General features: G+C 42.7%; 1 protein-coding gene across 1 annotated transcript in view; it reads right to left on the bottom strand.

The window, feature by feature from the left end:
- The window catches only part of CEP85 (centrosomal protein 85), a 35,097-nt gene that overhangs the window by 2,402 nt on the left and 11,088 nt on the right, over nt 1-21,607 (bottom strand). The window contains exons 4-13 of the mRNA XM_030218986.1: nt 18,292-18,971; nt 17,018-17,151; nt 15,515-15,632; nt 14,688-14,873; nt 12,064-12,216; nt 8,492-8,646; nt 5,264-5,387; nt 4,734-4,784; nt 3,642-3,749; nt 1,349-1,574 (exon numbers count right to left, since the gene is read on the bottom strand). Coding sequence (XP_030074846.1) covers nt 1,349-1,574; nt 3,642-3,749; nt 4,734-4,784; nt 5,264-5,387; nt 8,492-8,646; nt 12,064-12,216; nt 14,688-14,873; nt 15,515-15,632; nt 17,018-17,151; nt 18,292-18,971 — 1,935 coding nt within the window. The remainder of the gene's footprint in view (nt 1-1,348; nt 1,575-3,641; nt 3,750-4,733; nt 4,785-5,263; nt 5,388-8,491; nt 8,647-12,063; nt 12,217-14,687; nt 14,874-15,514; nt 15,633-17,017; nt 17,152-18,291; nt 18,972-21,607) is intronic.

A 21,607-nucleotide genomic window follows, 5' to 3' on the forward strand; every position in this document is an offset into this window, starting at 1 on the left:
CACTAGCAACATTCCATGTAGAAGCCTGCCCTTGCAGATCACCAATGCGGCCACGCAGACTTCTGTTTCTGAGTCTGACGTCCTGCACGTGTCAAACTTACAGAAACAGAAGCCTGCGCGGCAGCGTTGCTGATCTGCAAGGGCAGGCTTCTACATGGAATAGCAACATTAACATTCCATGTAGAATCTCAAATAGGGAAAGGGAAATGGGTCTTGATATACCGCCTTTCTGTGGTTTTTGCAACTACATTCAAAGCAGTTTACATATATTCAGGTACTTATTTTGTACCAGGGGCGATGGAGGGTTAAGTGACTTGCCCAGAGTCATAAGGCGCTGCAGTGGGAATCAAACTTCAGTTCCCCAGGATCAAAGTCCACTGCACTAACCACTAGGCTACTCCTCCACTCATTATTCCTTCTTTTGGTAATCTGAGTTAACACCTAGAAGTTGATTTAAGTGTGTTAAGCCAAGGTGCTTATTTTCAGCTAAACTTAAAATGCCTAAGCTTTCTCCTAAATTTGTGTCTTCAATTCTTTTGCTTACATTTAGAATCCTAATTTGTGCACCGTGTTGAAAACCAGCGTTAAGCTCCTAACTTACTCTCCATCCCCCCTACTCTGTCCCCACAGCCACCAACTTCAGGAACTCAACACTAGTAAATTCTCAAAGAGGCCAATTTAGAGACAAAAGCCCTGTAGGCTCTCCATTCCATAATGGTGCTCTGGTGGCATGTATAAACTTCTCATACTGACCTTTAAATGCATCCACTCTGCAGCCCCCCATTACCTCTCATCTTTCCCTACATTCCTCCCCGTGATCTCCGCTCACTGGCCAAATCTCTCTTGTCGTCCCCCTTCTCCTCCACTGCTAACTCCAGGCTTCGTTCCTTTTCCCTCGCAGCACCTTATGCCTGGAATAGGCTTCCTGAGCATGTATGTCTAGCTCCATCTCCACCTGTTTTCAAATCTATGCTGAAAACCCACCTTTTCACCACTGCTTTTGGCTCCTAGCCTGTGCTCAATTGCCCTCCCCTTGTTCCTTCTCACCCAGTACTTCCCTCGCCCTTAATTTGTCTTGTCTGTCTGTATTATATTTTTAGATTGTAAGCTCTATTGAGCAGGGACTGTGTCTCTATGTCAGGTGTTCAGTGCTACGTGCATCTGGTAGCGCTATACAAATGTTAATATTAATAATAATGCATAAGAAAGTGAGTTTTCCAAGCGCTCATAGAAACATTCTTTAACTACTGTAAAACAACCCATGAAGATGTGAGGTGCCTCTAGCCACTGCTCTAAATGGTACAAAACGTCTTATCCTAAAGTAAGTTCCGTGGTAGGAGATACTTACAATGTATGCCCAAAAGCAGCGAGAGGTTGGGATCTTTGCCCTGAGCCCGCTGTGTTGCAACGCTGCAGACAGACTGTAGATCTTGAAGGCAGCGAGCCAGTTCCTGATGAAGCAGCAATGTGAGCTGGCCAGGTTCACCTAACAGTAGCGTTCTGTGGTCGACCTGTCGAAGTCGCTCCTGTAACGTCAGGTGTTTCTCCATCAGATCTTGGTTCTGCAGTGAAAGCTGACCACAACAAAGCCACAGTGTGAGAAATAGACATATAGATTCATTAGTGCATTAATTAGGAATAAGAACATTTATGCAGTAACCACAGTGAAAACATATCATGTTAACAGGGTGGTGTTCCTGCCACACTGTCAGGTATCAGGACTTTATGAGGGTAATTTTATAACAGGGCATAATAATAGGAAAAGAAGGAGCCATAAGGACAAATAGTTGCTTGTCTTTATAAAATACTACCACAAATACTGCAAAATTGCACCTCATTTGAAGGCGCAGGCATAAATGTTAATGCGTACTTTACAAAATTATGCATGTATAATTGCCACTGCGTTCAAACGCTGACCCTGAACATCCCTAGTGGAGTGGAGGAGTAGCCTAGTGGTTAATGCAGCAGACTTTGATCCTGGGGAACTGAGTTCGATTCCCACTGCAGCTCCTTGTGACTCTGGGCATTAACTCTCCATTGCCCCAGGTACAAAATAAGTACCTGAATATATGTAAACCACTTTGAATGTAGTTGCAAAAAGCTCAGAAAGGCAGTATATCAAGTCCCATTTCCCTTATGACATCACAATATCAGAAGTGAGCCAAGTATCGGGCAATCAAGCCATTGTGACATCACTGATGAGGTTGGCTCTTATTGGTGGAATGAGTGGAGGAGTAGCCTAGTGGTTAGTGCAGTGGACTTTGATCCTGGGGAACTGAGTTTGATTCCCGCTGCAGCTCCTTGTGACTCTGGGCAAGTCACTTAACCCTCCATTGCCCCTGGTACAAAATAAGTACCTGAATATATGTAAACCGCTTTGAATGTAGTTGCAAAAACCTCAGAAAGGCAGTATATCAAGTCCCATTTCCCCCCTTTCCCTACTGTGGAAGTACTTGCTGGCTTGCATGTATATACTATTAGGCAGTGGTGGTCCTATCAATGAGGGCCTCAGGCGACACTCTTCATGGACTGGCATCTTGTCACCGCCGCCAGCTGGCCAGCCTGCCTAACTGCTTGCATCTCTCCTTCCTCCTGGGCCGGCATTGCTCCTTTCCACTCCCCACAGGCTTGGCTTCTTCCTCCCTTCCTTTCTCAACCCCCTTCCCCGAGTCTACCTTCCTTCTTTGTTTTTCAAAAGTCGGCAGCGATTCCCACATGAGAAAATGCGTGAAGGGAGAGATGTTGGACTCGGGGGGGGGGGGGGGGGGGCCATCTCATCCCTTGCCTCAGGCAGCAGATTGTCTTGGGCCGCCCCTACTATTAGGCATAACTTCCTTTTATAAGAGGCCTTTTTTGTATATATATCCTGCTTTTCATCTGCAGAGGTGGTTTATAAAACCACTTCCTATGGGTTTAACTTTGCTCCTACCAGTCATGATCTTCCCCTCTGAGATCTCTAAGGCAAGTCCATAAATACATACTGTTTGAAATAAAAATGAGCTGAGAATTCTGCTGTACCAACATCACCTGCTATTCAGTTCTTTCCTTACAAACAGCTGTAATGAAAAAGCTGATACTGTGACCATCTCTGAGAAAAGGTGACTAAAGTCACCAGAAACAAAAAAAAAAAAGAAATGAGGTTTTAATGAATTTTGTTAGAGCAAACAATTTGCAATACGACAGTCCAAACTCCATTCCTTTAGGTTAAAAAAAAAAAAAAAATTAAAATTACAAAGTTCAACCATGAAACTTTTCAAAAATCAGCCACTCTCAACACTTTGGATCCACTAGTCACTTTTTCCCCTAGAGATGGTCACAGTACAGTATAACGTCCCTGCCAGTTCAAAAGACATCCTTCCCCTCAAGACGGGCTGAAACTGGCAAGGTGTGGAGAATGTGTAAGCCTGAGATATGGGAGCTGAGGAGAAAAACAGGAAGTAAAATGTTCTGCAAGTCAAGTGTAACAGCATTTCAGGCCGTGCTAAGAAACATGAAATATCACCGAGATAAAGATCTGTTGTGCCAAGAGGAGTGTCAGAACACAAAACCTGTAAAGTTTGTTTCTAATCAAGTAGCATTGAAGATATTTATGTTTAAAATGTAGCACACTCTACTGCACTGCAGGGATTTCATATTCTCACCTCTTTCACTGCCGCTCGCAACTGCTGGAGTGAAACATCCTTTGTCCTCACTTCCTCTTTCAGGGCTTGAACTGTGCCCTCTTCTTGAGCCACTTGCTCCTCCAGATTCTGAGACACAAGGAGAAAGGGGTCAGTTATGTTTCAAATACAGCCAGATTAGTTTATTTCTTACACAGAGATTATTATTATTAGCATTTGTAAAGCGCTACCAGACGCACGCAGCGCTGAACACCTGACACAGAGAAACAATCCCTGCTCAATAGAGCTTACAATCTAAAAATATAATACAGACAGACAAGACAAATTAAGGGCGAGGGAAGTACTGGGTGAGAAGGAACAAGGGGAGGCAATTGAGTAGTGGCTAGGAGCCAAAATCAGTGGTGAAAAGGTGGGTTTTCAGCATAGATTTGAAAACAGGTAGAGATGGAGCTAGACGTACAGGCTCAGGAAGTCTATTCCAGGCATAAGGTGCCACGAGGGAAAAGGAACGTAGCCTGGAGTTAGCAGTGGAGGAGAAGGGGGGCGACAAGAGAGATTTGTCCAGTGAGCGGAGTTCACGGGGAGGAATGTAGGGCGAGATGAGAGTGGAGAGGTAATGGTGGGCAGCAGAATGGATGCATTTAAAGGTCAGTAAGAGAAGTTTGAACTGTATGCGGAAGCGGACAGGGAGCCAGTGAAGTGACTTGAGGAGTGGGCTAGTGTGGGTATAACAATTTTGGTGGAAAATAAGTCGCGCTGCAGAATTTTGGACAGACTGGAGAGGAGAGAGGTGGCTGAGTGGAAGACCAGTGAGAAGTAAATTGCAATAATCCAAGCGAGAGGTGACAAGGGTTTGGATAAGGGTTCTGGTAGTGTGTTCAGAAAGGAAGGGGCAAATTTTGCTAATGTTGAAGATAAAGAAACGACAGGTTTTAGCAATTTGTTGAATTTGAGCAGAGAAGGAGAGAGAGGAATCGAAGATGACTCCAAGGTTACGAGCCGAGGAGACAGGGAGGATATGAGAGCCATTGATAGAGAATGGGGGAAGAGGGAAGGAGGGTGTAGGGGGGAAAATGAGAAGTTCAGTTTTAGCCATGTTTAATTTCTCCTTACCTTAATGCATAAAGACAGATGCTCTGTCTTCTTTTGCTGATTCTCTATGATCTGGAAAAAGAAATAAAGCTCCAGGGATGCAGTAAGGAAACAGTCTAATATAAATTGCTTAGGTTCTGGCTTAACAGCTAATATTTAAGACTATTACTCACTTCACAAGAGAGCCAAGGTACTTGTTCCAGACCCTGTACAGGTGCCCCCCATTCATTGCCCAACAACTCCACCCAAATGTGTCACCTGGTGAGCATTATCACCTTGCCATCAACTCATAAAACGTTGCTCCACCAATAGTCTAATCATGACTCCATCCAACTCCCTTTTACTGTCAGTTCAGAAACTTAGATTTCCAGCCCACTAGGGACAGAGAAAGTACCTGTATATAATAAACTGCTTTGGTTGTACCACAGAAAGGTGGCATATCAAATCCATGACCCACTACCCTTTCAGCTACTCAATGTTGTATCTAGGAAAGAACAGTCAGATTCCGTCTCAGAAGATGAAATGCTTGCACATTATCTGAAGAATTCTACCTTTTTAAGGCAATCCCGTTCTTTCTGGAGTGCCTGGTTTTCTTGTTTCAGCTCTTCTGCCTCCTGGAAGGGCGATTCTACACCCCCTTGGTTCTTACACCACTGATCTGCCTTCTCCTGCAAACTGACAGAAACATACACCCCTAAATTAATGTTATTTCCTATAGTCCTACTAACCAGTTATAATAAACATGAGGAGCAAACGTAGTAAATGAATCTGAAAAATATAAAAGTTTGCCAAATTTAAGAGAAAAGGCACAGGGATAACACCACTTAGTAAAATGTAAACAAAATGAAACCTCAATGCTCTCAGCAACACCCGATCGCCAATAAATACTTAATAGTGCTGCTTCATTTGGAAGTCCCAAGTATTATCATTGGTTTCTCATATTCAAACAGAAAAGGAAAAAACAGAAACAGTGAAAAATTCCACCTAGGGAGAAAAGACTGTTCTCAAAAAAAACCCTCCTCCCTCTGACAAGTGCAAAAAGCTATCTTTGTTACTCGACTCTTGAACAATTTAACTAAAGTATCTTGCTATAATGTTCCTGACTTCAAGTCCCAATATACAATTGTCAAACAAAAAATTCAAACGCATCTTAACTTGCTAATCCTGTGGTCTGTTAATACTCCTGTTCACATGGAGACATGACAGTCCTTTAATGACTCTTACATAGGTCCTTTAATTTACTACTACTTATCATGATCCACTGAACTTGAAAGATGACAAAATTGAACTGTATAAAAAGCCCCCGACAGCTTTGAGGTTTCATTTTGTTTAAATTTTAGTAAGTGTTGTTATCCCTGTGCCTTTTCTCTTATATTTAGCAAACGTTTATATTTTTGAGATAGATTTCCTATAGTCTTGACATTTTTGTTTCATTAAGGTGCTCTATCAAGACACGCCATACTTATAACGAGCACTTCTCAAACAGCATTAAAGCTTAAATACTGCTGAGTATGCAGTTTTAACAAATGGTTAATACACCATTTGTTAATTCTTTAATATTTTTATAATCTTTGAATTTTTATTTTTGTTACATTTATACCCCGCGCTTTCCCACTCATGGCAGGCTCAATGCGGCTTACATGGGGCAATGGAGGGTTAAGTGACTTGCCCAGAGTCACAAGGAGGTGCCTGTGCCTGAAGTGGGAATTGAACTCAATTCCTCAGTTCCCCAGGACCAAAGTCCACCACCCTAACCACTAGGCCACTCCTCCACTGTTGCTACTATTTGAGATTCTACATGGAATGTTGCTATTCCACTAGAAGTCGGCCCTTGCAGATCACCAATGTGGCCGCGCAGGCTTCTGCTTCTGTGAGTCTGACGTCCTGCACGTACATGCGCAGCCTTCTACATGGAATGTTGCTAGTGGAATAGCAACATTCCATGTAGAATCTCCAATAGTAGCAACATTCCATGTAGAATCTCCAATAATATCTATTTTATTTTTGTTACATTTGTACCCTGCGCTTTCCCACTCATGGCAGGCTCAATGCGGCTTACATGGGGCAATGAAGGGTTAAGTGACTTGCCCAGAGTCACAAGGAGCTGCCTGTGCCTGAAGTGGGAATCGAACTCAGTTCCTCAGGACCAAAGTCCACCACCCTAACCACTAGGCCACTCCTCCACTGTTGCTACTATTTGAGATTCTACATGGAATGTTGCTACTCTGAGATTCTACATGGAATGTTGCTATTCCACTAGCAACATTCCATGTAGAAGTCGGCCCTTGCACATCACCAATGTGGCCGCGCAGGCTTCTGCTTCTGTGATTCTGACATCCTGCACGTACGTGCAGGACGTCAGACTCACAGAAACAGAAGCCTGCGCAGCCTTCTACATGGAATGTTGCTAGTGGAATAGCAACAATCGATGTAGAATCTCCAATAGTAGCAACATTTCCATGCAGAATTTCCAACAGTAGCAACATTCCATGTAGAACCTCTAATAGTATCTATTTTATTTTTGTTACATTTGTACCCCGCGCTTTCCCACTCATGGCAGGCTCAATGCGGCTTACATGGGGCAATGGAGGGTTAAGTGACTTGCCCAGAGTCACAAGGAGCTGCCTGTGCCTGAAGTGGGAATCGAACTCAGTTCCTCAGGACCAAAGTCCACCACCCTAACCACTAGGCCACTCCTCCACTGTTGCTACTATTTGAGATTCTACATGGAATGTTGCTACTCTGAGATTCTACATGGAATGTTGCTATTCCACTAGCAACATTCCATGTAGAAGTCGGCCCTTGCACATCACCAATGTGGCCGCGCAGGCTTCTGCTTCTGTGATTCTGACATCCTGCACGTACGTGCAGGACGTCAGACTCACAGAAACAGAAGCCTGCGCAGCCTTCTACATGGAATGTTGCTAGTGGAATAGCAACAATCGATGTAGAATCTCCAATAGTAGCAACATTTCCATGCAGAATTTCCAACAGTAGCAACATTCCATGTAGAACCTCTAATAGTATCTATTTTATTTTTGTTACATTTGTACCCCGCGCTTTCCCACTCATGGCAGGCTCAATGCGGCTTACATGGGGCAATGGAGGGTTAAGTGACTTGCCCAGAGTCACAAGGAGCTGCCTGTGCCTGAAGTGGGAATTGAACTCAGTTCCTCAGGACCAAAGCCCACCACCCTAACCACTAGGCCACTCCTGCACTGAATGTTAGCAAAAGTAACAAATCACCTTGCATGGAATGAGAAGATCCGTTGGCTATGTCATTTGTGTGGAGATGTCCATTTTGACACCTCACCTTGCATGAATCAGATTTTATTTCTCACGGTTTTGAAAATAGTTACTTCTGGGATTTAGGATAACTACAAGGAAGCAGAGGAATTCTCAAAATGTTTAACTATAATATGTTGACACAGGGGAGACACTAGTTGCTGTGTGTCCTTTTGAAATAGGAGCAGTGCACGCAAGCTTCTAGTATTCCATGTAAAGAATGCACCATTTTCATGGATGTAACATAGCTTAAAAATGGTGCTAAATATTTCAGTACCATGTAGTAAACAGCAGTAACCTTCTGATTAAGAGGAATGGATTCCAGCTCTGCTCTAAGTATTTTTCCCATTTGTTTTAGAACTACCATAACCGTCTATCATATCTACCAGTTCAGGAAGTAAGGGTCGTGGCTCTGCTAATCTCATTTAAGTTTTGCGTTTGGTTTTCTGCCTTGCATCCAGACCGGAAAAGGCTTTAATATGCTTTTAGTTTACCTGTGCACTATGGAAAGCAGCTCTAGTTCTTTCTGCTTTTCTGTTTCCAGCAGTGCATCTCGCTCTCTACAGGCGGCACGAGCTTCTGAAAGCTTCTTTTCCAGCTCAGCTACTTTGTCTTGTAGACCAGTACTCTTTAAATCCAATTCTTTCAACTGAAACAGAAAACAAGACATATTAGTAAGGACCAAGCAAGCAAAAACTACTTCTCTACTGAATTCTCTCTCACCAGCTAAGAGACGTACATCAGTACCAGCTTCATTATAGAAATGGCAGGACCCATAATGGAAGGGCATCTTTTGCAAAGTCTGGTGGGTGCAGACATGATCGGTTCTTATTTTCTGCCCCTTACATCACTAGCACACCCCTGTCTCTCAGCAAGTTTACTCATAAGACTTTAAAATCTGATTTTAACTTCACAAAATACTAAGGGATTCCACCAGAGGCATTAACTTTAGAACACAGTTCAAGGGGCCCAACAAAGTATAATGCCTTCCAGGATCCTCAGCTACTAGGCGTACCAGGCAAATACTGACTTTAACCAGAAAAGAGACTATGGGACTCATTTTCAAAACACTTAGATTTACAAAGTTCCATAGGTTACTATGGAACTTTGGAAGGCTAAGTGCTTTAAAATATGCCTTTATGTAACTTTGTAAGACTAAGTGCCGTTGTATCGCTCCATGGTGCGACCGCACCTTGAGTATTGTGTTCAATTCTGGTCGCCGCATCTCAAGAAAGATATAGTAGAATTGGAAAAGGTGCAGAGAAGGGCGACTAAAATGATAGCGGGGATGGGACGACTTCCCTATGAAGAAAGACTAAGGAGGCTAGGGCTTTTCAGCTTGGAAAAGAGACGGCTTAGGGGAGACATGATAGAGGTTTATAAAATAATGAGTGGAGTGGAACAGGTGGATGTGAAGCGTCTGTTCACGCTTTCCAAAAATACTAGGACTAGGGGGCATGCGATGAAACTACAGTGTAGTAAATTTAAAACAAATCGGAGAAAATGTTTCTTCACCCAACGTATAATTAAACTCTGGAATTCGTTGCCGGAGAAAGTGGTGAAGGCGGTTAGCTTAGCAGAGTTTAAAAAGGGGTTGGACGGTTTCCTAAAGGACAAGTCCACAAACTGCTACTAAATGGACTTGGGAAAAATCCACAATTCCAGGAATAACATGTATAGAATGTTTGTACGTTTGGGAAGCTTGCCAGGTGCCCTTGGCCTGGATTGGCCGCTGTCGTGGACAGGATGCTGGGCTCGATGGACCCTTGGTCTTTTCCCAGTATGGCATTACTTATGTACTTATGTAAAATACGCCTCTAAGGGTTCTAACTCGGATGTCGTTACCCATCTGAGAACAAATCAACTAGCCAATAATACCCCACCTGTAGCGCAGAGAGCTTTCAGGGAGCTGGGAGAGGGGTTAAAACTGTTGATACAGACTGTAGCTTTTTCTGAAGTTCTACCTACTTATGGGAAAGGGAGAGGAAAGATTACAAAACACTGAGAGCTTCAATAGGTGGCTCAAAGCATGATGTCATGAAGAAGGTGTTAGGTACATAGGATGGGGCAATACATGGAAAAACAAGAGACTATATTGTTATGATGGGCTTTATCTCACTGTGGCAGGAAAAAGAATCCTTGGTGAGAAATTCAGACAATATGTTTCTATGCATTTAAACTAGAAGGTGGGGGTGACATATGGCATCAGGTCAATTCAGGTAGTCACCCCCCAGCAAAAGACATGCTGAGACAGTAGTAAAGAAAGCAAATTAACAATCTTAGCAATTCACTTCTCAGCAACAAAGTAGAAGGTGAGACTAAACAAACAAAAAAAAACTATACAGAAGATGAGACTGCACCTGAAATATAGCTGGAAAGCAATGACCACAAATGCTCGCAGTCTAAGCAACAAAGTTCATGATTTGCAAGCCCTGATGTTAGAGGCAGATTTAGATATTGCTGCTATCACGGAGGTTCAAGGACTCCCATGAATGGGATGCAAACACACCGGGCTATAATCTATTTAAGGATAGAGATGGTTGAAAAGGTGGAGTAGCAGTTCTAGCTGTGAGAAACAAAAAGGTGTGGGATGAACACAGGATCTCTAATCAGAAAATGGATGGTATAAAAAAAAATCAAAACTTAAATGGCTGCATGTATGTGGATGTATTGAGTGGCACTTAGATAGGGACCAGCTGTGAAGAACTAAGGCCAGAACCATGCAGACTCGAAAGGTCTGTGACCCATATATGGCAATCTGGTTTAGGAAGGGCTGAAAGGGCTTCCATAGTTACATAGTAGATGACGGCAGGAAAAGACCTGCACGGTCCATCCAGTCTGCCCAACAAGACAAACATATGTGTATAACTTACCTTGATTTGTACCTGCCTTATTCAGGGCACAGACCGTACAAGTCTGCCCAGCAGTACTCCCCGCCTCCCAACCACCAGTCCCGCCTCCCATCACCGGCTCTGGCACAGACCGTATAAGTCTGCCCTCCACTGTCCTCGCCTCCCAACCACCAACCCCTATTCCCCCCACCTGCTCCACCACCCAATTTCGGCTAGGCTTCTGAGGATCCATTCCTTCTGCACAGGATTCCTTTATGCATATCCCACGCATGTTTGAATTCCGTTACCGTTTTCATCTCCACCACCTCCCGCGGGAGGGCATTCCAAGCATCCACCACCCTCTCTGTGAAAAAATACTTCCTGACATCTTTCCTGAGGCTGCCCCCCCCTTCAACCTCATTTCATGTCCTCTCGTTCTACCGCCTTCCCATCTCCGGAAAAGATTTGTTTGCGGATTAATACCTTTCAAATATTTGAATGTCTGTATCATATCATCCCTGTTCCTCCTTTCCTCCAGGGTATACATGTTCAGGTCAGCAAGTCTCTCCTCATACTTCTTGGAATGCAAATCCCGTACCATTCTCATAGCTTTTCTTTGCACCGCTTCCATTTTTTTAAACATCCTTCGCAAGGTACGGCCTCCAAAACTGAACACAATACTCCAGGTGGGGCCTGACCAACGACTTGTACAGGGGCATCAACACTTCCTTTCTTCTGCTGATCACACCTCTCTCTATACAGCCTAGCAACCTTCTCGCTACAGCCACCGCCTTGTCACACTGTTTCGTCGCCTTCAGATCCTCGGATACTATCACCCCAAGATCCCTCTCCCCCTCAGTACCTATCAGACTCTCACCGCCTAACACATAAGTCTCTCTTGGGTTTCTACTCCCTAAGTGCATCACTTTGCATTCCAAAGGCAACTTCTGTAGCTGGAACGTGAGGACATGAGTTGATAATGAATGTGGCTGTTGGGCGAACTGGATGGACCATTCAGGTCTTTATCTGCCATCATTTACTATACTACAATGCGAACAGGGGCATCTGTTCTATTGATGAAAATGTCAGAATACAGCTATAGATGGATAAGGTGCAAATACATGTGGGTCTGGTACTGGTGGATTTATTTTTCTAGTCACATCTTGGATTAAAATGGCTGTGGTGGCAAAGTGTTTTAATCCTGCCTCACATCTTAAGTGTCCACCTGTGGTTACCTGCTGGCTTTGTTTCTGGTGGTCTTCTCGGGTTGGCAGGTCAGCAAGATAACGTTCCAAGGTTTCAATTCGCTGCCGACTCTCTTTATTTTGCTCCGACTCCTTTTGACATTTCTTCTTCAGAGTGTTAATGTGCTTGTCTCGTCCCTTCACCTACACACACAAATTTCAAAAACTTATATCCCATCAATCTCCATGACCATACCAGCTTACATAAGAAAACATAACACTAACTGGTTACTGCAGGGTTAATACAGGAGCATATACTGACTTCTAACAAGTTCTAGATTTAATTACATTTAATAAAGCATACACACTTAGGGTTTTTTTTAATCAAGCCATGCTAGAGTGGCTGACACTATGATTATCAAGTGAGTTTGAGGCGTGCTCTGGTCATTTTCTAGCATGGGTGAAAAATGACCACGGTTGGATGATTTTTTTTTCTTAAATGGCCACACCTTAAATTCCCCATTAGCGTGTAGCCACTACAGCCAGGAGCCCTTACTGCCATCTATTTAGGAGGAAGTAAGGGCTCCTGCACTATCGTGTAGCGAGCAGTAATGGACCTGTGCTACCCAATTAGCGCAGATGTGCTCCTGTGGCAAAAAACTAAAAAATTTTTTTTTTTTTACCTCAGAGTAGCGCACTGTGCTGGCCAAACTACTGCAGGACGCCTCAGCGGAATAGAATAATTTTGGTTTAAGTATCGTCTCTTATGAAGCATGACAATTTTATGAATTGTATTTCCTAGTAATTAACTAGCTGCATTTTGTTGTAATTCACCGTGAGCTCTACTGTATATAGAGGAATATAAATGATAGCATTGTATTGTATTGCATAATGAGAGGTTATCTCCTCCCTCACCATGTAGAAACTAAAATGCAGATGCAAGATTGGGGGGAGGGGGTTGTACACTCTGGTATAAGAGTTAGTAGCACATATGAACATTGTAAGCCACATTGAGCCTGCAAATAGGTGGCAAATGTGGGATAGAAATGCAACAAATAAATAAATACACAATAGGCCTACCGCACCTTAGTAAAAGGGCCCCTTAGAAAGTTAAAAAGCGCCACACAAGAAAGACGAAAGAAATTCTTGATAATGAGACAAGAGACTGTTCAATTGGGAGCGAAATTTCAGCTACGTTTTCCTTGTAAATGTGTAGTCTTCTAGGAGACTGAGACATACCACTTTTTTGATCCGGTTCAGCTCCGATCATTTTTAAATGCAAGAAATCCTAAACCACCATGAGAGTTTCTATTACGGACTTATATTGTTTGATGTCAAATACCTAGACGCCTTTTTTTTTTTTCTTAACTTGTTGCCTATATATTACCTAACCTCTCATTAGGTTTATATGTACAGTCTCCGCCTATATTGAGGACTATGTGATTATAGAAATTTATTTCCTGGGAGTATTCCCATTATTTGATTTCTTTTGTTAATAATTGATGCTTTTTGACAAAGCTTTGCTTTGGATGTATTAAAAAAAAACTGCATAAATAAATAAATTAAAAAAAGAAAGTAAAAAAGCAAATGTATCTGATAACAGAGTGGAGGAGTGGCCTAGTGGTTAGGGTGGTGGACTTTGGTCCTGGGGAACTGAGGAACTGAGTTCGATTCCCGGCACAGGCAGCTCCTTGTGACTCTGGGCAAGTCACAAACCCTCCACTGCCTGCCGCATTGAGCCTGCCATGAGTGGGAAAGCGCGGGGTACAAATGAAACAAAAAATTAAATTAAATTAAATTTGTCCCAAAAGTTTACAAAAGCCTGCCAGGTGGACTTCTTCTTCCTAAAAGACAGGTCAGTTTCACGATAAGAGCCAGATACCAGTCAGGTATTTACTGGCAGCTTGACTGTTGGTTCAGTACCCCTGAGAACATCAAAACTGCCTGGCAGCCCTATCACAAAATGCTCTCTCTACTTTGCAGCACCTATTAGATGTGTCCCACGTTATACCTGTCATTCTTCAGATATTAAATGATGTGCAGCTGAAATGGTAAGCATCACGATAATTACAGCAAATGTTAAACCAGTATTTCAAAATAAAAAACAGATCGCAATAGACGCGCTCTCTCCCTGACTGAACAAACGGTGCTATCCTTCTGTGTCCCTTCCAGAGAGGGAATAATTATTAACTCTTGTGGGAATTCTGTGCTACTGTGCAAAATTCCCCACCCCGTAGACTGGAGAAAAAAAAAGGTGGAGTTTGTGTGTGTGTGTGTGTGGTGGTAGGGGGCTAGAAAAAAAGTGGATGGAGTTGGGGGGGATGTGTGTGGACTGGATTAAAAAAAAGGTGGATGGAGTATATGTGTGTGTGGGGAGGGGGGGCTGGAAAAAAGTGGATGAGGAGCGTGTGTGCACCATGAGAATGGGGTGGAGATCTGCAAAAAAAGCGCATGGGAAACTGCTGTGGTGGTGATGGGGGGGAGGGGACGAGGTTATTTAATGCCAGGGGAGATGCCAGCTGTTATAGTGGGGGAATTCTGCACTAAAAATTACAAAAAGTGTGCAGAATTTTCACTTTTTTTGTGTGCAGAATTGCTCCAGGAGTAATTATAGCTGGGAAAAAGTACCACAGCCCGCAGCTGTGTAAACTGTCTCCCTGATGTGATATCCATACCCTTTCTTCTTGTTTCTTCATTTCTTCACTGTGTTTCTCTGTCATCTCTTTAAGAATCTTTTGCAGGTCTTTTACTTCCACCTCTGCTGCAGCCAGTTTCTTTTCCAAGTCAGACTTTTCCTTGTTGAAGGATTCAGACTTCTCAGCAAACTGCGCCCGCAAGAAAGTATTCTCTCGTTGCATTTCCTATAAACATTGTAGAGGCATATTTACCCTGTAACAAGTCTTCTTTTATCCTATACGTTAATCATTGGCATTGCTCTATCAATCTGACACTACCCAATTCCTACAGAACAATTACAGTAATACCTCAGTTTTCGTTGACTTCAGTTATCATCTGTTTCGGATTTCGCCGATTTTTTTTTTCCAAATTTGTCTCAGATTTCGTCGGCGTGCCTACGTGACCTCGCTGCTAATTTTGCAAAATCAAAGGGCGACCCACACGTTCTCCTGCTCAGTGTGGCGTTGTTTTTGCCCAGGATGTGTGCACGAGAGAGATTTTGAAGGGTTTTGAGCCTTCCCCTGATGACTGCCTCGGTTTTCATCGGTTTCGGATTTCGCCGATTGTTTTCGGACGGATTATCGACGAAAACCAAGGTATCACTGTAATTACCACGTAGAAGACTGGACCCTGCTTCCTCATTACTCAATAACTAGTGCTCATTCTTTAACCTGATCTCTGCTTCCTCACAGATCCATTACTTATACATACAGTAATACAGGCACTATGATCACAAACAGATCAAACTTCAGAAAAAAAAAAAACAATAGCTTAGTTTTAGCCAGACCTGCACAAGGCTAGTGCTGTGGTTACATGTCCTCCTTACCTGCATTCTCATCATGTAGATATCCCCAAATGGGGCATTACGGCCGAGCATGGCACTGTGCACCTGCAGCTCACTCTCACGCACCTTCTGTTCAAGCTGAGAAATGTGCTGCCTCTGCCTGCAAAGAAAGTATAAATTACCACCAGAGAGACAGCTCTCCTACCCACTCTTCATTATATAGAGCTACCATCTGTTCAGAGTTAAGTAATCTTACAATAATCAAAGGGCAGCATTCAAGGTCCCGTTATCTTAAGATATAACCAATTACAATGACTTAGACCAAGGGTTCTCAACTGGGGACACAATATCCACAACGAATAAGCATGAGATAAATTTGCATACAACGGAGGCAGGACATGCAAATTTCTCATGCATATTCATTGTGGATACCAAGAAAATCTGACTAGCTAAGTGTATCCCGAGGACTGAGTTGAGAACGCCTGACTTAGATCAGGGCAGGACATATGGATGCTGAACACTCACCGTGGAAAAGAGGAATAAATTCATAAAACAACAATTGCTGGTTCATGTTTAATCACTGGTGAAAAGAGTTCAGTGTTATACAGTGAAATGTACTTTTCTTGCTCAAACAAGCAGTTCTACAGAGAAAGTAAGGGCATAGTCCTCATTTACCGCAATTTTAACTCCAAAAGGCACAGTAAAGGAGAAAGGTCTTGATTTTATCAAAGTCTTTCAAGCATCCATCCACTGTCCAATGGACTCCATATTAGGTATCATTGGACACAGGGAGAAAAATGTTCAGGATACAGAAAGGAGGAGTGGCCTAGTGGTTAGGGTGGTGGACTTTGGTCCTGGGGAACTGAGGAACTGAGTTTGATTCCCACTTCAGGCACAGGCAGCTCCTTGTGACTCTGGGCAAGTCACTTAACCCTCCATTGCTCCATGTAAGCCGCATTGAGCCTGCCATGAGTGGGAAAGCGCAGGGTACAAATGTAACAAAAATAAAATAGATACTATTGGAGATTCTAGATGGAATGTTGCTACTATTGGAGATTCTACATGTAATGTTGCTATTCCACTAGTAACATTCCATGTAGAAGGCTGCGCAGGCTTCTGTTTCTGTGAGTCTGACGTCCTGCACGTATGTGCAGGACGTCAGACTCACAGAAGCAGAAGCCTGCGCGGCCACGTTGGTGATCTGCAAGGGCCGACTTCTACATGGAATGTTGCTAGTGGAATAGCAACATTCCATGTAGAATCTCAAATAGTAGCAACAGTGGAGGAGTGGCCTAGTGGTTAGGGTGGTGGACTTTGGTCCTGAGGAACTGAGTTCGATTCCCACTTCAGGCACAGGCAGCTCCTTATGACTCTGGGCAAGTCACTTAACCCTCCATTGCCCCACTTAAGCCGCATTGAGCCTGCCATGAGTGGGAAAGCGCAGGGTACAAATGTAACCAAAAAAAAAAAAAAAAACCACCATACCGAAAGCACAATGGATTACAATTTTCACTTTCGAGTATAACGCGGTGCTTTTCCTCCTACCTCTCTACTAGCATGTCCTTTTCCTTCAGCAAGGTCTCGCTGGCCTTCAGGACACTGTCCCAGTGGCAGCTCTCAATGGAATGCAGAGGAGTGGCATAGACAGAGGGCTGGTGACAGGCTGTACCACTGAGTAACTGAAAGACAGAACATAAAGCATTTGCTTAAATTCTATTAGTTCATGTTGATGAGCAAGTTGTAGCTAAGTCCACTGTCTTTGGAAAGTCAAGTGTGGCTGGTCTGGTACTGCCAAAGATACAGCCTGGTCTATACAGCCTGTTACACTGGAATGTTGTCTCTTATTTTAGAGTTGATTTGCTACTAAACCAGTGGCAAACTAGCAGCAGTTTTAAGGAGAAATTTACTCTTACCTAATAATTCCTTTTCCTTGAATCTTGCAAGACCAGTCCAAATAAGGGGGGGTTTGTGCAAACACAATCCCTGCTCTACTAGAGGAAAAGCCCTCAAGACTTATGCTCTGGAACCCAGACAAACAGCAAAGAAATCTGCTCAATCCTTCAAGGCAACCTGTGGACAAAGTTTGGCTCAACCAGAGAAGGCAGCTGACAAGACTGTGGCTCTGGGAACCAATCCAGCCAACTGCTGCCTTAGCCCAACACGTGCCATCATCTACTGGAGGCAGGTTCTAGAGTCATAAAACTCTGATGTTGTCACTGGAAAAATTGTTCTCTGTCTCCATCTGCTGGCACAGTGATCTGTACTAGCCTGGCAGGATAAAGACTGACATTTTAAAAACATTTTCCAAAATGTAACAACTTTGATTCCCTTCCATAATTCAAGAAAGACAAGCGTGTCCTTTAGGTGATTCAAGTGATTATAGCAATACAAAGCGTGTTAAGTGACTGGTTCCAATATGCCAAAACATTAAAAAAAAAAAAAAAACCCTTTCTACTTTTCCTTTCATTTACTGCAGGGAAAGAATCTGAAGCTCTGGACACGTTATTTCTGGAATCAACCTGCAATTCTCTTCCAGCTGCTCGTCACTAATTCCAAAACAAACTTCTTACTCTCTTTCATTTCCTTCTATCAAAGCTACACCGTATTATAAAACCTTTGGGCTGTTTGCAGACTTACTTATTTCATAACTTACAGCTCGCTTCCATCCAAAAACAATTGAAAGCACATTACATATGCAAGATGCAAAATATTAAGAAATCACCTGACATTTCAAACTACCCTATCTTTAGATCTCATATCACCTCAGAAAAGTCAATAATAGATCTGGAAAAATAGTTTTAGTAACAATGTTTTCCTACCTGCAACTGTTCAACTCGCAACCGCATATTATCCAGCTGCTGTTGTTGCTGCCGCCAGGTGTTAAGATCACATGACCTGTCTGATATTGGCTGCATGGTGTATGGCTCTTGCCGCCACATCTGAGGCTGGAAGGCTAATGGTTTGGAAAAAACATGACTAGCTTGCAGTCCTAACGGAACGAACCCTGTTCTTTTCAGCAGCTGCTCTGAGACTCCACTGTTTGCAGGAAGTGCTTTGCTCTCTGGCAGGACTCTGTAAGATTCCTTGCTTGCTTCTGAAGACAGAGCACCCTGGCTCTTATACATTTGGAACATGAGATGTGGGTCACTATAAAATGTGTCCAACAAAGCAGATTGATTAAGCGTGGGTTCAATATTTGGTGTGTGAAATTTTCTGGTCTCATCGGCTTTAGCGAGGTCAGCAACAGGAAGAAAGGATTGCTCCAAACCACCATTCTCCCCGTTCTCCAGAGGCAACACTGTTGCTTTAACTCCATTCAGGTCATTCATTTGCGCTGATCCTGTGGACAGTGTAATGTTTTTGGAAGTACTGTGCTCTAAAGTCAAGTTTGGTTTGGTGGGAGATGTCTCCAGAGTAGAAGGCATTACATGGGCTGTCGGAATGGGAATTTGGCTTCTGATGGGCTGAAATGAAGAGCTGCTACTAGAATTGCACAATTCTGGAAAAAGAAATATGTTAATATTTAGTATCATCTAATACACTTGTAAGCCAGATACTGCATGCGAATACATTTGTACATATTTTACATCTTTATAACAGAAAGTTAACATTTCTTAGAAATAATTGTAAAAGGGTAACAGGTCTAATCTGAGGATATAATCTATCTGGTCATATCCGAGAAGTATTACTGGTACTTGTATTACACCTACTACTACTACTATTACTACTATTTAACATTTCTAGAGCGCTACAAAGTGTACGCAGCGCTGTACAAACACAGAAGAAAGACAGTCCCTGCTCAAAGAGCTTACAAGCTAATAGACAAAAAGTAAAGCATATAAATTTAAAATATTTAAGCAGTCAAGCACAAGAGAACAGTCACAGAAGGACTGAAGATGTTGAAGGGTGGTCAGTGTGATTAGGTGTAACTCTGGTTGGAATAGTGGGAGAGAAGGTGATAGAAGAATAGAAATGGGTGAGGTAAAAGTATGAGTGGGTTGATAGGGAGGTTATATAAGACAGGTCACTCTAGGGGTGGGTGGGTGGAGGGGTAGGGTGGGCGGGACTAAGTCTAAAGCAGGAGAAGGTATTCTCTGCATCCTATCTGTGAGATGGTAAATGCTCTCTGAAGCTGCTGCTATAAGTTGTTAGTTTTCTCTCCCTGAAAGAGATCCAAGCCACACCCACGAAGTTCAAACTGTCAGTGGGGAGGGTGAGGGGAGGAAATGGCAGTGCTTGATGAAAAAGAGAGCTCAGTTTGATAGGAGATATACTATAGGATGTCATTCTGAGGCCAGGCTAAGTCTAAAGCAGGAGACGGTATTCTCTGCAGCCTATCTATGAGATGGAAAATGCTCTCAAAAAAAGCATTGTCTTCAGTATAGCAAGACATAGGCAGGCACTGGAATTCGTCCTTAGCACAACGTACTCCCTTCTCTAGCGAGGTTAAGTCCGACTGTGGCTGGCACATCAGACCTAAAAGACCTGCTGGCATCTGTATTTGGATACAGAAATTTTACCCACATCACCAAATACTAACAGATTACTACTACAGCATGTAAGCAAAGCCTGTTTCTGAATTTTAGTGAACTTCATATATAATGCATTTAACTACAAAGCATCCATGATGTACCTGAAAGCTGACTACTCTCATACTAAACCTGCTTCTCTTTTAATTAGTATTTCAACTTTTCTTCGTTTCAGAAACTCACTGCCTACCACAAGGTGCTCACACCCTGGATAGACATATCTTGTGCAAAAGTTTGGAATCTTTTTGTATTCTTCTGGATAAAGAACTTAGCCCTCGCTCGTCTCAGTAGTACAAAGCAAGTTACCTTCTGGTACAGTAGGTATTTTCCTGTCTCTGGACGGCTTACAATCTAAAAGAGCCCTTTAGCTATGCTGCCGTAAGAAATGGCCTTAGCAAGTCCTTAAAAGGGGATACTCCTGCATGCTAAAAGCTATTTTTTTTTTTTTACTATACTGGTAAAATAGGCCTTTTATTTACTTTTTTACATTTTTGCTGGTCCCATGCTAATTTGGCAAAAATATTGATACGGGAGTACTTACCACCTCGTTAGGAGTCAGTAGATGCTCCTGTATTAACCCCGCAGTAACCAGTTAGTCTGCACTAACGTACACGTGCTAATTGGTTTCTGATTCCAAGCTCACACTCAGCCCAGCAAAACTAATGTGAAATGCTTATCATTTTAAAACACGCATTAGTGCCTAATGCAACTTAGTATAAGAGCCCCTAAGTTTGAACCTGAGGCAATGAAGGATTTAAATGACTTGCTGAAGATCGCAGAGCTCATCAGTGGTACCTGAACCCCATCTTCCCTGGTTCTCAGCCCGCTCCGCTGACCATTAGACTATTCCTCCATATCATTCTACTTTGTCTCAAAAGATATTGTGCTGTTTAGACACAATCCATGTATTAATTCAAAAAAAGCCTCACTCTCTAATATTTTTACGTACACATATTTTGATTTTGTACAGAAAAAGTAAAAATAAAAATGTAAAAAGGGACAGATGACTACAAAGAAGTGCAAGCACTTGCATATCTGAAAATGTCTCTTGTTCCATTTGGTTTATGGCACCCCATTATAACAGTAATCAGGGACCACTTTTTATGTCTACAATAATCAATACAATTAAATAATTGAACACCTCTTCTGCAATTTGGGAAACCAATCATGCAACTTACCTCAGGGGTATGAAATACTCAGATAGGATATCTATTACACAGCAATCTCCTACAGACTAACCATTGTCTTATTCCCCTTAGCGATACGTAGACTTTGTTTCAACCTAACCCCTCACATGTAACCATAATCGAGTTGTAACAAATTGTATTTCCATCAACACAATGTATTGTAAGCCACACTGAACCCACAAACAGGTGGGAAAATGTGGGATACAAATGCAATAAATAAATAAATAAAAAAAATAACAAAGGCCACAGCTCTGTCTGAATGACAGCTGAACTCATCTCCCTAAACCCTCTTCCCATGAAACTGTCCTTTCCTAGAAACGAGTTCTCTTCCCTCCTCCCCTGGGAATGGATGGATCAGTGGGCAACATTTTATTCTGTTGCACACACTAAATACAACTCTATGGAAACGTTCACACTAT

This window comes from Microcaecilia unicolor, chromosome 11 (genome assembly GCF_901765095.1).
Source record: "Microcaecilia unicolor chromosome 11, aMicUni1.1, whole genome shotgun sequence".
NCBI classification, from domain to species: Eukaryota; Metazoa; Chordata; class Amphibia; order Gymnophiona; family Siphonopidae; genus Microcaecilia; species Microcaecilia unicolor.